Raw genomic sequence first — 16,436 nt, forward strand, 5'->3', positions numbered from 1 at the left:
TACAACTTCTATGTTTTATTGAACAGTAAGTAGTTCTCGTAGTACTCTTAAGTTACCAGACTTCTGGATTACTAAAATTTTTGCTTCTTCCCCAAAATACTTTCCCCTAGAGCAGCCAAGGAATATCACATGGCTTCCCTTAAGTACCCAGCAATTGATGTGTGCGATTAATGCTGTTTAGTTTTATTGATGCTTCAGACACACTGAAGATGTACATCGTATGGTTTATGGCAGCCATTGGGCTGAATGGTGCATCTGAATTTGAGTAACGTGCTTGTAACAGCCTTTTAATGTGCTACCCATTTTCATATTTGTTAAATCTATATTTCTTACAGTGAATGCTGTACTTGCAGGTTTGTTCTAAAAATAGACAAACATCTATTTTCAAAACATTTCTCAAAGCTATTTTGATTGGAGACTTGGTGTCTCTGCTTTTAAAAAGAAAACGCTGTTTTTTTCCAAAATCCAAATTGTACCTGTATTTCGTAACAGAAGCACATTAAAATTTGAAGTACTAACGGAGATACTGTGTTTCTTCAGCTTACATCCTCTTCTATACTTTGGACAAGAACGCTCCAATCGATGACTGGATCATGGAATCCATCAGTGGTGACCGGCTCACCCACCAGATCATGGACCTCAACCTGGACACCGTCTACTACTTCAGGATCCAAGCTCGCAACGCCAAGGGAGTGGGGCCCCTCTCCGATCCTATTTTCTTTCGGACGCTGAAAGGTTTGGATCTGCGTCATCTGCATAGTAATGATACATAGAATTTGCTTATGCCTCCGTGGGAGCTTTGCAATTAATTCCGTGTCAGCCAGAAGAGATCTTCCTACTTTGAAACTCTTATTGAGAGATAAAAGCGAAACACTGCATCCAGTAGTTGACAAAAGTAATCCACATAATGAGGCAGTAACTATTATTTTTAAATTCAGTCAGCTGGGGGAAAGCACCCTGACAACACCTAACTTTCTCCCATCAATACTTAAGGTAATTGGATTTGACTGGATTTCTCTAGGGAGGTCCCTTTTCATTTTGGATCCTCTGGCGGCTGTAGGAACCTGTAATGACTCACTCCTATCAACAGAGTAGGCATGCAAAATGATAATTAAAAAGCTCAGCAAACTGAGATGTGACTTGACTTTGTGTGGGGAAAGTCCTTCCAGGTATTTTTCAACAGCAGGCCTCGATTATTAATTAATTAATACCTGATCCCTCTCCCTTAGTGACTGGTGAGAAGGAGCAGGCAAAACAGGGGCACCTGTTTTTGTGGGGTTTTTTTGGCTGGTACTTCAGCACTGATGTGTTCATGAGGGCAAAGGACCGTTGTATCAGACTCAATTTCAAATTAACAAGCAGAGATATTCCTCTCCTCTCTTCCCCGCTGCCTGTCTGTGTGAAGCCCTGACATGATCTACCCGGCAATTATTAGTTATGAAGATGTAAGCAATATTACCGTGAGTGGGAAGCAGGGTGCTTGCCACAGCTCTGCTCCTTATATTTTAACTGTCACTCATTCATTTGCACAAAGGTATGAAATTACTTTTAAAAAAGACATGTAATTAATGAAAAACTCCGCTGACATAAACAGCGAAGCTATTCCAGGAAAGAAGCGTGGCGTATGAGAGAGCACGTTATTGCTGTGCCTTCTCTAGAGAAAATCCAGGGATTTGTAGGTAAAAATAACATCTTGGCAGAAGAGAATTGAGACTGGACTCAGGCTGGGCCTGAGGAGTCATGACTGGAGGGAAATTAGGGAAATTCAGGCTCAAACCTGTGCTGGAGAGGCAGCCTCCTACCATACTTTCCATGAATTAGCAAGAGTCAGAGAGGAAAAAGAAAAAAAAGAAAAATTGTATCAATTTGTTCTGAGCTTATCATTGCCTGCCCAGGTTTTCAGGACTTACTTGTCCAAGTCATGTTTCACTTTGAATGAATTATTGGGAAGATACTGATTATTCATTCTCTACTGCCATGAAATGTGAAGAGATAGCACTTCACGGGTGCTTCATCTCTATCAAGCCGATGGTGCCAACTTAATTTCATGCTCACAATTTGTGCCAAGCAGAAGAAGTCTATTAGACTGAGTTTAAAATGAGCCAAGGCATCAAAATATAATAACCGCAGACTAATGAGATATGAAAAGATACAGAGACCCAGATATCTCAACTAAACCAAAAGATTAACGGACTTGATATCACCTACTTTGTAATGTTTACACAAAGTACCATAAAACTCATTTGGGAAATGAATTCTAGATCAGACAGCATCAACAGATACCAAAAAGATGAATTTACACATTTGTTACATCTTGTAATAGCCTACAAGGACTCTGTCTAATACCCTGCCATGAATACTTAATGATATCCACCCTAAATATGTCATGTTCTATTCTATTCAACTGGTCTTTTGACAAATCCGTCCCTACACTTGAGGTGAAAAGACTTTCTGAAGTCTTGAGTGCATTGTGAATTATGCAAAAATGTTGGTTTCCTGCCCTTAATAATTATTAGCAGAAGATCTGTATGTGCCATATGGTGATGCGAGCTCTGATGGCGAATCTGTGTCCTGATCAGAGAAAGTTTTAAATCACGAGGAACTCAACAAGCATCAAAGATCCACTAAGTCACCCACTGTCTCGTTTCGTGTAGTAGAGTACATAAAGCTCCTCCAAGGAAACCAAGCTGTTCCTTGTGTTGTAATTGCAATGTGAGTATTTGTAGGGACTTTTCTTTACTAATGAAAATGTAGTGATCTGTGAGAAAGAGATGTGTTTAGTAGTAAATAACACTACCACGGAGCAATGAGTTTATATTCTTCCACTTCAGCTCCGCTGATGGTAATGTAGAGGCAAATGGGCAAATCCCTAGCTTATGTAAATTGTCGTTACACTGTGAACTTCAATCAGTCTACCACAGTTTACATCAGGTGAGGATCTGCTTTCTTTATGCTCTGGCTTGTTAAATTTATCACTTAGAGCATGAAGAAGCAGATACGCACCTTCTTAGGCACCTGGAAGAGAAGAATAAAATGTGATCAAACATCCCACCTTTGGTTTTTGTTGTATAACATGGGCCAGAATTCGGTGTCGTTGCTCGGATTTTTCTTTCTCCTTACTGAGCCTGGATGACATATACATATACATATACATATACATATACATATACATATACATATACATATACATATACATATACATATACATATACATATACATATACATATACATATACATATACATATACATATACATATACATATACATATACATATATATGTGTGTGTATGTGTTTATGGAAGAGAAGCAGAGAGCACCCAAATCGTATGTGCATTTTGCAGCCTGTCGCAGTGCATACTCACAGGTTGCTCCTGATGTTGAAGTCCAAGTCTCAGTGTTCCATTGGCCTGTAAGTGGCTTTTAACTAATCATTTTCAGAAATTCTTGGAGTTGCAGAAGTAAATAAATAAATCATCTGAGGTTGCAACTGCCCAATGAAATGTGACATCTAAAGGGAAGGACGGAGCTGGCGACAGGCAGGCAGGCAGGCAGGCAGGGGATTTCCTCAGGCTTTCCAATAATTTGTCAGCTCTCTGGGTTTTCTTCTGTTGCAGAAACAAGCAGACCTTGGAACTGTACGTAGCGAGTGTGCTTACGCTTTCCTCTGCTGAGCCCAACACATTCTCGTTTCAGCCAGCCTTTACAAACAGACCTTCCTTGAGCACCGAGCTCCTTTAATTAAAGAAAATGAAAGAGTGGTATCCTGCTTGTCAGGCTGGCACAAAACGTTACATCCACACGTATGAACTGGAAAAAAAAAGTTGCCTGTTAATGCACCTGCAGACATAATGCGAAGCAGGGATAGCACTCCAGATCAGATGCCGTTTTAAAAGGAAGAGTAGGGAGGGTGAGAGGGAGGGAGAAAGAAATCATGGGCATGAAACACAGATAGTCCATTGTGCTAAGATCGGCAGGAAAACTCTAGGCATGGGCTTTCTGCAGGACATCAGATGAGAAGCTGCCCCTGTACCATTTCTACGAGAGCCCTGAACCCGCAGGTGATGCCACTCTGCGCCTTGACCCCCCTTGTGTGGTCAAGTGTGGGGCAGCATTTCTAGCCCTGCAGTGCCCTCTAATGCTGCCTTGCGTCGTGCTCCAACAGCTCATCCCGATTCATAACTGGCACCAAAGGCAAACCCCCGTGACCTGCCTGAAGCAGGTGCTACCCCCCTGGGCTGCAGCATTTCTAGGCACTGGAGGTGTCATGGTTTCACCTCCTCCATCACCTGGAGAAGGCAGCAAGCACTGAGCGGTGCCAGGGCAGCGTCTGAGTGGCGTCAGCGGTCGGATGGAAGTAATGGCAGTCATGGGCAGGGTTTCACGTCTTCTTGAGGATATTTGTCCTGAAGGAAGGGTGGTAGCCCAGTCATGGCACAGTGGGGAAGCACAGGCTCACAGATTTCTAGAAAGTTCGAGGCAATGTGCTCCATAGGCCCTGTGTATGTGCTCCATATATACCCTGTGTATGTGCCTCATATACCCTGTGTATGTACTCCATAGGCCCTGTGTATGTACTCCATAGGCCCTGTGTATGTGCACCATATATACCCCCTGTATGTGCTCCGTATACCCTGTGTATGTGCTCCATATACACCCTGTGTATGTGCTCCATATACACCCTGTGTATCGTGCTCCATACACCCCGTGTATGTGCTCCATATACAACCTGTGTATTGTGTTCCATATACCCTGGTATGCGCTCTGTATAAACCCTGTGTATGTGCTCCGTATACCCTGTGTATGTGCTCCATATACTCTGCTTCTCTGCATCCATGTAAAAAAGTCGGGGGGGGGGGGGGGGGGGGGGGGAATTTAAGTGAAGGTTTGGGGGGCATCCAAGGAGCTACGCCCCCTCTGCCACAGGTGTGGAGCTCCTGACTGTGCCCGTGATAGTAGATCACTGCTATTTCGGTACCTCCGTTTGTTCCCAGCACGATGCCGTGATCCAGGACATTGCAGTGGTTTTAGCAGCGTGGGAGCAACCTGCTCCGCACCTGCAGGCGGGGGTTATTGGGCTTCCAGATTCACATGCCAAATCACTTCTTTTTGCCTCCAATTTCCTCTACTTTAAGATTCTTACATAATTTATGAAGCAGAGGGCTGGTTAATGCTCTACCGTGATAGCTACTTAGGAATTCGAGGAAAGTTCAGTTCCCTCAGCTGCATCATAAATAGTCAGAAGTTGTAGCCATGCAGGAAAGCTACATATAAATATATATTTTTAAAAAAAATAAATAAAAAATTAAACAATTTTAAAAAATTTAAAAAAGCTACATATAAATAACAGATATAAATATATCTGTTGAATTTCCAAGTCTTGCCTGGTGCACTTCAGATCACGCTTTTATGGTTATTATGCAAAAGCATGTAAATAGTTTTAAACCCTCTTGTAAAATGCTGAACCAATGGGAGTAGAAGCCAGGCTTTCAACTCATAGGTGATCTGAGTGTAATTATTTAAAGAAGCAGTGTCTCCCTTTCCCTTCTTGCTTGATTAAGTTTCTCCACTCATGCCAGAAAAAAATACCCAAGAGAATGAAAAAGTGCTGCGGCCAAGGTCTCACGTTTGGAAGAACCTGGTGAAAATACCCGCTCTATTCGTGGTTCAACCCATGTTCAGAAATCCGGGAGCATCCGGACAATGCTCTTGGCTGTAGGGCGTCGCTTTTTGCAGCCCTGTGAGGAGCAGGGAGTCGGTACTCAGAGTTCCTTACGGGTCCCTTCCCACTCGGAGCTATTTGGTGATTCCATGACGCTGTGTTGTGTCCTCTCGGTTCTCCAGGATCTCTCTGGAAACGGGGATCGGTTAAGACACGGTAGCTGGTGTGATGTGGCGGCGAGGAGCTGTCAGCCTCTAATGACATTGTCTCTTTCTTGCAGTTGAGCACCCTGACAAAATGGCTAATGACCAAGGTACGGTGCCCTCAATCTGTTGCCTTTTTTCTGGGGAGGGGCCGTGCTTTTCACCTGGGCTGCACACCTGATGAGGCAGGCACTGGCTTGCTAATTAATCTTGTTAATGAAGTTCTGCTCAGCTGAGGCTGCTGCTTTGATGGGGAAGATGTAAATTTTCAGGAGAGGAAATTGTTTTGTCTCTTTTCTGAAGGACCAATTAAAATGTCAAGCTTCTTTGTATGAAATAAATTTTTAGTCTCTCTGCTGCACTTCTGAATAATTCACATTAAGTATAATTAAGCTCAGCATAATTTCCAGGCTCCTCTTACACCCTTTCATGGGTTATAGATTAAAGTTCAAAAGCCTCACTATGTGAAATCATAAATCATCTTTTCTCTCAAAGCAGCTCCTGTTTCATAATGGCAAAGTTTAGCCAACTTTTCAAGGCATTATCATTGCATTTTCCAAATACAAATGTCTGACTGGTCACGGTTCCTCTGCCCCTTCGAGTACCTGTGAAGCCTGTTGCTAGGATATTTCTTCCCTTTTTTTTGCTTCAGACCTATTTATTCCAAAGTATTTCTTCCAATTACAGCTAGAGCATCGTACATTTACGTGACGTCTGCCCAAGGAAATGCTGCAGTGACTTTTGAGAAAAACTCAAACCTGATCTTGGGAGGTTTATTGGGATTTGTACTCTGAGTTCCCACTAGTTTAAAAGGCAAAGTGAGGTGTAAACCGCAAGTCCCTGGCTTGACTTACCCCAGTTTAGTGGGTTACGTTAACCTGCGATAGATAATTCCTAGGGAAGACAAGAGAGCGGTATTTAGAAGATCAAAACTCAATTCTAAGCCCTTTTGTAGGTTTTATTTTGACCTGGAGCATCCCTGGCCTATTTCTTCGCTAGGTTTTCACTTTGTGCCAGGTACCACATAAAGCCTCACAGCAAGGCGGCATGTTGGAGGGACCCTCTCTCAGCCAGTTTGGGAAATTCACCTTCTGATTTCAGCGTACAATTTCCTGAGAGAAGCAGAAGTATACGAATTACAAAATTAAAAGCTGGTGTGCTTGGTACGATTGTTTGCACCACAGCACACACAAATGGAAAATGTCAGGTTTGAAAAGGTAAACCCTATTTTTTTAAAGGGTAAAAGTGTTAGGTTACAAAGCAGCCTGAAAGTAAATTGTCAGTATGTTTTTCTTCAAATTTGCATATAAGGTGTTTTCAGGCAGGTTTGGAAAGCCTAGGAGAGGCTCCAGCACAAGGTATCAAGGTAAGCAGGACTGAAAAAATGTCAAGTTCAGGTGTTTTTTTTAAAAAACGAGAAAAGAGAAGGCTGGATGGAAAAGTAGTGTTAGTGGTTTTGTTTTTCACCGAGCGTGTTGCTCTGTGACCGTATGGTTGTACAGCTGTACCGTAGCGGTGTGTAATGGATCTCATGGCACAGCGTGTGGGGCATCTGCCTTCTCCGCTGGTGGGGCTTTCCAGTGGCAAAGCCAGCACCGGAGTCACTGCCAGGCACAACCATAGGACCACTGCTCCTATAGGCATGGTCCGTTCCCTCCCAGTACTTGTCCCCCATCTTCTTGCCCATGAAGCAGGTATCTGTGCAAGCGGCGTCAGGCTGGTTCCTGAGCTTCTACTTGCTGCTTTTCATGGAGCGCTGCAGAAAATCCCCTTGGTCGGATGCTCTACATACTACTTTTGCGATGCTTTATGGGAGGAAAAAAAAAAATGTGGAAAAACATTTTAAGGTTCCATAGAGTGGTAAAGCTATGTCCATCACAAGGATATGGAGAATCAGATCCTCTGCAGGGAGACCTGCCTATCCTACCTTGTGCTGTAGTTTTGTCTCCCTCGTTAATTAACTCCCTAGTTAATGGGGAGATGTACATAAGCATGACAGGTTAAGCTGCTTTGTATATGGGAGGTGAATATGTGTTCCTCAAACTACCCCAGAAAAAGAGAGGTCTGTGTTGTTTCCCTTTTGTGCATCCTGTTCCTCTGGGAATGCTGTGCCCCTTGCTCAGGTTTTCCTTGCTGTGCAAAAAGCAACATCAGAATAATTCATTGCTCTTGACCAGGCTGAACAGTCTCTGCCACCTGTTTAGTGAGTGATGCTCGGTATAGACTTTAAGCCAGGAAAGATTTCCTCCAGTCTGGTGTAGCTACTCGCAGTGTGGTGTCTGGCTGAAGCGCATCCCCCAGGTGGTAACTGTGCTGGGGTTGCAACCGTAGCCTGTGAATTCCCAGTTGCTTTGGGTATGGTGGGGGTTTTGGTTTCATTTGAGTCAAATAACTGATGAGATGACAAAAATGAAACAAGGTTAGCGAGGCTTTAGCAGCCAGCGGGTGTGCACAACCTGAGTTACACAGTCACTCCTCGTACGTAAATACTGTCTTCCCCCTGGGGAGTTGGAATATGCTGCATTTTCGTTCTTTAGGACTGTGGGATATAAGGAGGAGAAATTCTGAACCTTTTTGTTGTATCTTCTGTAGGCTTGCTGGTATCTGAATTCAGCTTCCATTTTTATGTGACCTCGATGATGAATTCTAATAAATCCAAGTCTGAGGTCTTCACTTGCATTTGCTTGATCTTTAGGCAGCTTAACACCTGGAAGTGTTTAAAAACCACGTAGGTATGGTGCTCAGCAAGGTGGTTTAGCGGTGGGCTTGGCAGTGCTGGTGTAATGGTTGGGCTCGATGATCTCCAAGGTCTTTTCCAATTTAAAGGATTCTACCATTCCATTCTGTTATTCCAGCTCCATTAAAGACAAGTGGATGGTGCCAGGTCTCACTGCAACCGCACTGCTTACACAAGCTGTAAGACAAACAAAGTCAAAGTTTCTGAAAGCTCATTTGCCTTAGAAATCATCAAAGCTAATTCTTTAATCAGCCTGAACCGACACCTGCTGAAGTCAGGGGGAGCCTTTTAAATTACTCTGTGCTTGGGGCAGGGCCCTGGGGGCCATCTCTGCCACAAATGCAATTGTTATTGAGTGACATGAATTAACTGTGGTAGGTCATCTGTCTCCAACGCCAGCTCGTGGCTCCCGTGTTCAGGAAGCAAAATCGACTTACACGGCAGCAAAGCCTTGTTGGAGGATGTGGGACGTGTGAGGGGCTTCGGGCAGAGACACCAAGGCTGCAGGGCAGGAGGAGACAGAGCTCTGAGGACCCCAGATGTGGGATCTGCTAGAAGGGGCGGTACAACCGCCAGCGACCTTGGGTGCAGGAAGGGGAGATAGGGAGGAAAGCAGAACTTAGGGAGGGTTTCAAAGGTTTCTTAGTCCGGGGCAACTGTACTCCTGGTTGTGGCAACTCCCTGGGAGAGCAGAGACCAGCTGCTGCACGAAGGGGCTACCACTGATAAGAGGAGGCAAGGGGTACCCTACCCCCATGACTTCATTCTTGCACATGACTGCCAGACAGAGTTGAGCCCAGCCCATCCCATTCCGTCGCTGGTCCACAACTGTCTGAAAGAAGGAGGAATCCCAATGCTGAAATGCAAGTAACGCTCCCAGGGCACAGACACTCTTACCTGGAGGGGAAAAAGAGGAGCATCAGCATCTGGAGAATCACGTCATGCACTTCCCAAGAGAGCCCTTCAATCTGAAGTGGGTGCCAAGCCCTTGAATATGTCTTCCTTGCCCATTTTTATTTTACCTGTATGCCACTGGTAGAGCAGGGCATGTGCAAAGGTAGTAAAAGCAGCGATATGAACGTAAGAATAAAGTTACAGTTTCAGATGCCCAAGAGAGTTGTTGTCACACATTATATATGTGGGCCAGGGCCAGCTGCTTTCAGGTGGGCTGTGATGTAGGCTTCCTGGAGTCTAAAAAACTCTGTTTATTATTTTAATCTGAAATATATAGAGTTGAAGTAGGCAAAGAAGAGATGAATTCATTGCATTTTATCTTGCCCCGTTTTTGTTCAATAAAACAATATTAAATTCTTTAGTCCGTATTTTGTCAATATAGGACTTGTCAACAGTTTTGTGTTGCCATCGGAATTAGATCTCTGCAAGAGCAAAGCAAGATGAGTCCTGCTTCTGCACTGCAAATGTTTTATAGTGTCCCCTGTAAATTTTTATGGAAGGAAACATACAGAATTTTGAACAAACGTTTCTTCTTATCTTAGGAAATTTCAATATGCTTTGATTATTCAGTTTTCTGAAAACCTCCTGGGAAATGGGTCATATAAACTATCTAGATAAATTCATATATCACTGTGGAAATCTGTTACATATGGAATACAGGTACAATTTATTTATTTATTTATTTTTCTATGACATTACTCTTTTTAAACTATAAATCAGATGTTTACAAGTGCAGATTTCATATTTACTGCCATGGTGAAGCCAGCAGGAGGCTTCTGTTCCCTATGCCTGGAGCAGGACCAGTGACCATACCCGAGCTCCGCAGAAAGCCCATGGAGAACATTATCCAAGACAGACGTCCATGGATTTTGTTTACAAACTCAGAGGAAACCAGTGGTCTGTGTAGTTTTGTATCCAGTCTGGAGGCATGTGGAAAGGTTTCAAAGCGATGCTGCAGGGACTTGGCCTCTCCTAACAGGGGGTGAACACCAGGCACTTTGCCACACGTTTTATACCTCGGTGTTCCCCATCTCGTGAGTAAACAGCACACCATTTTGCTTCATTTTGCAGAGCAAGAGTGTTTGAAGCGCAGTCTAGTTGTGCCTGGAATTTGGCTTTCTGCAGCTCACCCTTCACCCTGTGGGATTATTGCCTGTTTGCCCATTTGAAACCTCCCTGGGCTTGTTTTTCTCCATCTGCCTTCCTGCATCAAAACGGCTGCCGGCATGTCTCCAGCCTGATGTCAGCCCCCAAACAGTCACAACATCTCATATTGTGACTCCAGAAGGCATCAAGTTGGCCTCTTTCTTGCTTCTCAAGCTTTTGGTAGCTCCAGGCTTTCGGTTCTGAAGCTATTTTGCAAATTCAGAGCGCAGCAAGAGCTGCTTCTAAACAAATAATGCAGTGGTCTGTAATGTTCTTTGCTGGAAATAAGAAATGAGAAGTATCCCGTTTATCAGAATAACCACTCCTGGGGGAGGTGGGAAAAGCCTTTTAAACTCTGTCATCTGGCTGTGTTTGCCAAGCAGTGTAGGAACACTTTCTTAAGGTCCAACAAATGGAAAGCATCTCAGAAGCCATGCTTGAAATGTGAAGAAGAAGGATCATTTCTGCATATTGGTTGTGTTTCCTGTGCTGAGACAACGGCCCCTGGATGCACTGGAAAAAGAAGGACTGGAAAGTCGACAGGTGATGTGGTAGCTGCTCACTTCATCTTGCATCTCTGCCCCGAGCCCCAGCATCTTTCCGTCGCTATCAGGTGCTGACCAAAGGTGAGAAGAAGACACAAGTCCTCATGCTCTGTTATGTGTAAATGAGGTTCAGGATGGATGCCGGACCTCCACTAACACAGTACACCTCAGAGTCTGGCCGTGTGGTGGGCACCTTCGCGTGACGAGAAAGGAAGCTCACTGTGGCCGTGGAGGTGGCTCCTTGCCTCAGTGTGCTCTGAGCTCAGTGTGTCGGGGTGTGTGGCTGTGCGCTGTGGCTGCTCGGCGTTACCCATCCCAGGCTGGACCCCAGCCCCTCTTCCAGGATGAAGGAGCAGCCTGTGGAGCGATACTGAACTGCATAACGGGTGTTACTCAACCTTTCCCTCTTCTGGCTTGTTTTATTGCCTTCCCAGCAGATGATCCTGAAATGGAACAAGGTGGTAGAGGGATGTTCTCTTTTTCTTAGATGTCTGTGTGTCTGCTCTGGGCAGAAGCTCCTATTCCTCCTTTTTTTGTCAGCTGTCCTCACTCTGCTTTTACTCTGCTGTACCTGAGCTTCCTTATCCCACCAGGTTTCCAGGGGGGCTGCAAGTCAGCAGCAGGCTAGAAGGCAGCTTGCCGTGTCCTGCTCTGTCCTGGAGCAGGTTCCCAAGTGCTCGGCACCTTACCTAGCATAGGGAGCTCAGCTTTTCCGTGGAAGCAGAATTTCAGCTTTTCTGATGGCACCATGTGCCTGACAGCTCATGTTGGCTGTGAGAGCCGATGACTGGTTGCATGCTGGATCCTCCCGAGGGACACCCATGGGGCAGGACATGTCAGATGCAGTTTCTGCTGTCTCATACGACAATATTGCTTATCTTATTTTCTCCGTATTTTGGGCTGTTTAAGGCAAAATCCAGTGGCAGTGCAGGGCTGGGTCTGGTTCAGAGGAGCCAGATGATACACCAGCAAGTGTCATTCCCTCTCCAGCTCAGGCAGATGGCTTGTAGTGAGCGTTTTGCAAAGAGAAAGCATTCCTTCAACGTCTGCCGATCTGCCCGTGCCATGCAGGGATACCTGGAGATGGCAAATAAGGAAGCTGCTGGAGTAAAGCACGAAAAGGAGGAAGATTTACAGCAAAATGACAACAGAATTGTTGGCCAATTTCCAAGTGCTAGAGACCTGAGAGGATGAAGAGCTGTTGTTGTCACCGACAGCTTGATTTTTATTTATTATTTTTTTTGCCTCGACAAGACCAAGTTGAAATGTTTATTGCAGGTAATGACGCCTGAGATACAGTTGTGGGAGAAAGAAACACTTTTTCAGAGCAAGGCTCGAGGTACTCAAACATTTGAAAGACAGGCCTGGCAGCAGACAGAAGTTAAACAGAGAAGTGAGAAATTATATGTAGGTTCATATGGATGCAGGGTTTGGTACTGCTGCAAGTATCTTACCGCCTTGAATACAACTCATTTTAAACAGAGGAAAATCAAGTGTGAAGACTGTTTAACCTCCACTAAAGAAGGCCATTCTCCAAGGAATAGCTGATTAGTCAAGATTTTATAATGGCTTGTTCCAAAAGATGGAATCCAAAGCCAAAAAGCTCCGATGGAAACTGTTGGAAGTGGAAGAGGGAGCCTGTTGTCTGAGCCCAAACCCCCAGATGAGACCTGGATGTGTCTGTTGAGTTGTGCTGCGCTCAGACGTAACTTCGTGGCTGGCACATGGAGGGTTTGCATCTAATCTCAGTGGGACGGGAGTTTTGTTCTTGCCTTCTGTAAGGCAAGAAACCCACCGGTAGGTTTGGGAAGGAGGTGGAGAGCGACAGCACCAACAGGTGAGCACGGTGAGGGCGCTGAAGACAAGGGAGAAGCAGGCAGGATAGTTTACTTTTTACGTTGCATTATTATAAACATAGGGAAAAGCTGAGGCGTTGGAACGGAGTGTAGCAGCAGCCTGCCAGTAGCAATGCTCTTGCCCATCATTTGAGTTTTTTAAAGGGAAATATAACCTAAACTGTTGCCGGGTGAAAGGTGGAGACAGAAATGATCGATGGAGGTGTGCTGGCTTGGAACAGATGTTGGATAACCCTTAAGGGGTTTAAGCCTCACCTGCCCTTTAATGTATAAAACCTTGCAACGCATCAGAGAGATACCTCCTGCCTCCTAAGTGCTTAGATTTCTGTGCTTATCTAAATATTGAATAAGGTTTGCTTGTCTTAATAGCAAAACAGAGCCAAATTACCATAAATTCACTCTTGGCTATCCTTGATAAACCATGGTGCTGAAATACTGTTCATTATGAGTTATTTGCATTCCTGCTTCTTATCAGTGAAATCGCCTCTGATCAGAAGGCGAACCTTTTGGAAGAATTGCCCTCAGTAAGTCAAACAGAAGACTCTGCTGCCTTGGAATGGTTTTAAAACATTTAAGTGTTTCAAAACCATTTCTGGCCCAGGTACCCCCCGAGATGGACCATGTAGCCCGACCCTTTCCCTGGTAGCTGCCTGCCCCTCTCTGTGTTGAGCCATCCCAAATCAACGGCTTCTCTGGGTGCCAGTCACTGTAGTAGGGCCAGCAATGAAAGGGCCAGCTGTTTACACAAATATTTTTACCATGAAAATGTCACGTATAATGCCTTGGAAAGTGCTCATAGGTTGATTCAGAAAGTGCTCACCAGCAGGACCAGGCACACAGGGTTAGCTTTTTTACGTCTCTGATCTCCTGGCTAAATTTTCCAGTGCATTAGGCTCCCACTAAGATGTTTCAGTGTGGGCTAAATATAAAACCCAGTACCATTTAACTATCTCCTGGGTATTTACCCAGTTTCCCAAGCACAATCTAACCTCGGGGTCACAACATGTTCACATGCTGCAGTGTAACACTATGAACAGGGCTGCTTTGAGAGCATTGTCTTGGTAAACAGAATGACTGTACACCTTACATTTGTCTCTATTATGTCTGCTTCTACAGCTAAACATTTTGCAGCCTTGCTTTCTTGGGATCAAGTTGTTGTAGCTGTGCAATTACACTGATTGAAAAGATGATTACATTGAAGTGTCTTCTGATGATAATCATCTTCCATTTATTTAGGGCCATTCATCACAAAATACTTTCCAAATTGGTAGACAAAGTTATGCACGTGAATTTTGTTGCAAGCCACAGAAATACAAGCACCTCTGGAGAGGAATATGGCAGTTGTTTTAACAGAGCAGAGCAGCAACAAACAACTGCAGGAAAATGGGATATTTTTTTTTTTTCTTATTCTACCAAGAGAGCTGATGTAGACGGTGGCTGTTTGATGCAGAACTTACCTGGAATAATCCCTGGTAATTTGCTGCCCTGCACTAAATTTTCAGGATTTTTACAGAATTCCTTCACCAACCAAACCCCACCCTCAGGTACAGTTTAGGGGTGGCATCCCAAAAAAAGTTGGTGCCCAAGGGTCTTACGGAGGTGGTGCTGAGGTGATGCTCCAGCAGCCTCTGCCCATCTCGGAGGAATCGCCTTTTCCCTGAAGCACTGTCCCAGCCGAGCTCTGCTGCATCAGCGGAGATGCTGCCACCTGGAAAGGCTCGTTTGACTTCCATAAAGCAACTAATTAGCTTTGGAGGAATGAGACAGCCACGCTTTGGGCTTTGCTGTGGTGCACGAGCGTGCTGTTGGCATCTGCTTGGCCTTTGCTAGAAGAGCAGCTTGTATCCCAAACCACTCCTGCCGTGGACTCTGCTCACTCCCACACTGAGAGGCACCAAGAGGAGCTTGGTGGGACTTTGCCAACCTTTGCACTTCTTCTGTTGGACGTGAGGAAGCAGGGATGTGCTGGTCTTGGCAGAAACACGGATACACTGTCCCAGCTATTTAGCCCGAAGCTGATAACTGGGATAAAATAGAGCAGGAGAAAAGCTGAACACTTCCAATTTCACTGTATTCATTTGGAGTGCAAATATTGCCTCAACAGCCAGAACATTTTTGGAATGATAATCATATTCCTTGTTAGATTTTTTTTCTTTTGTTTTGTTTTGTTGGGGGGGGTTGGTTTTGTTTGTTCGTTTCCTTTTTAAACATCAGGATTAGAATAGAGGCAAGCTTTTTGTAAGAAACGAAGCACTTGTGGCATTGTATTTCCACAAGCAGGGAAATAAATTCAAACAAGCTGGCTTCCCAGTGGTGGGAAGCCACAGGCAGGGGCTGCCATCCCACCTTAGTTTGTCACTCTGACAAATACATCAGGAGGAGGGAAAAAACCCAATGGAACAAAGCAAGCTGCTCAAAGGGCTGAAATTCAGCTGGCTTTCCAATGCCCACTGCAATGACGGAGTTTCCCCGGCGCGTATGGGATGGCTTTTCCTGCGCTGTTTGATGCTTTAAACGCTGTCGGGCAGGTGCTGTCACAAGTGACAAACTGGTCTTTTCTGGTTTACCTGTCACACTGTGTCTGATGTGGGTTTTTTCCCACCAACAGGTCGGCACGGGGATGGCTCATACTGGCCAGTGGACACCAACCTGATCGATAGGAGCAGTCTGAATGGTAAATACAGGCTCCGTCCACCCACACTCCGTAATTTAAAAAAAAGAATGCCGTTTTGGTGACAACTTCCTACTTTTCTTCTCTGTATTGCTCTCTCGTTCCTCTCTCTCCCACCCAATGCGGCCACAGCTCTCACACTCACTGTTTTGTAGGGAAGAGTGTTCTCAGCTGCAGAAAATCCCATCTGCATGCAAAATACCTGCTGCAAACCCGACAGCAGTTTTAACCAGAACGGTAGCAAAAAAGAAGAGTAACAAAAATATTGTCAGGACACCATGTATTCTCTATTGGTTTTCTTAAAGGTGATCCCCAAGGTACCCGTCAGATTTCCAGCTGATGCAATACTCCCAGAAGTGTATGATAATCCCATTGCAAGAGAAGTGGTAGATATATCTCAGGCCATAGGAATACCTGTAAAAAAACAAAACAAAACAAAAAAAACCCCACCAAAAAACCAAAAAACAACAGCTTAAAAAGAATTGTAAAATACATTTTTTGTTATTACGTTTCCATTTCAGCTTTCTGCAGAAAATACTGGGGTTTTTTATTAATTAATCCGGCTCTAAAATAGAAAGACATAGGAAACCCCATTGATTAACAAAAATTAACTGAAGCTAATGAGTGTGCTGGGGTGTAGATATGCTGTCAATAACTTATTATT

At 44.5% G+C, this 16,436-nt stretch overlaps 1 protein-coding gene across 1 annotated transcript in view; it reads left to right on the forward strand.

The window, feature by feature from the left end:
* DCC (DCC netrin 1 receptor) overlaps nucleotides 1-16,436 on the forward strand; it is a 558,365-nt gene that overhangs the window by 500,194 nt on the left and 41,735 nt on the right. The window contains exons 20-22 of the mRNA XM_055791107.1: nucleotides 541-735; nucleotides 5,941-5,973; nucleotides 15,710-15,775. Of these exons, the coding sequence (XP_055647082.1) occupies nucleotides 541-735; nucleotides 5,941-5,973; nucleotides 15,710-15,775 (294 nt within the window). The remainder of the gene's footprint in view (nucleotides 1-540; nucleotides 736-5,940; nucleotides 5,974-15,709; nucleotides 15,776-16,436) is intronic.

This window comes from Falco peregrinus, chromosome Z, assembly GCF_023634155.1.
Source record: "Falco peregrinus isolate bFalPer1 chromosome Z, bFalPer1.pri, whole genome shotgun sequence".
Lineage (NCBI taxonomy): Eukaryota > Metazoa > Chordata > Aves > Falconiformes > Falconidae > Falco > Falco peregrinus.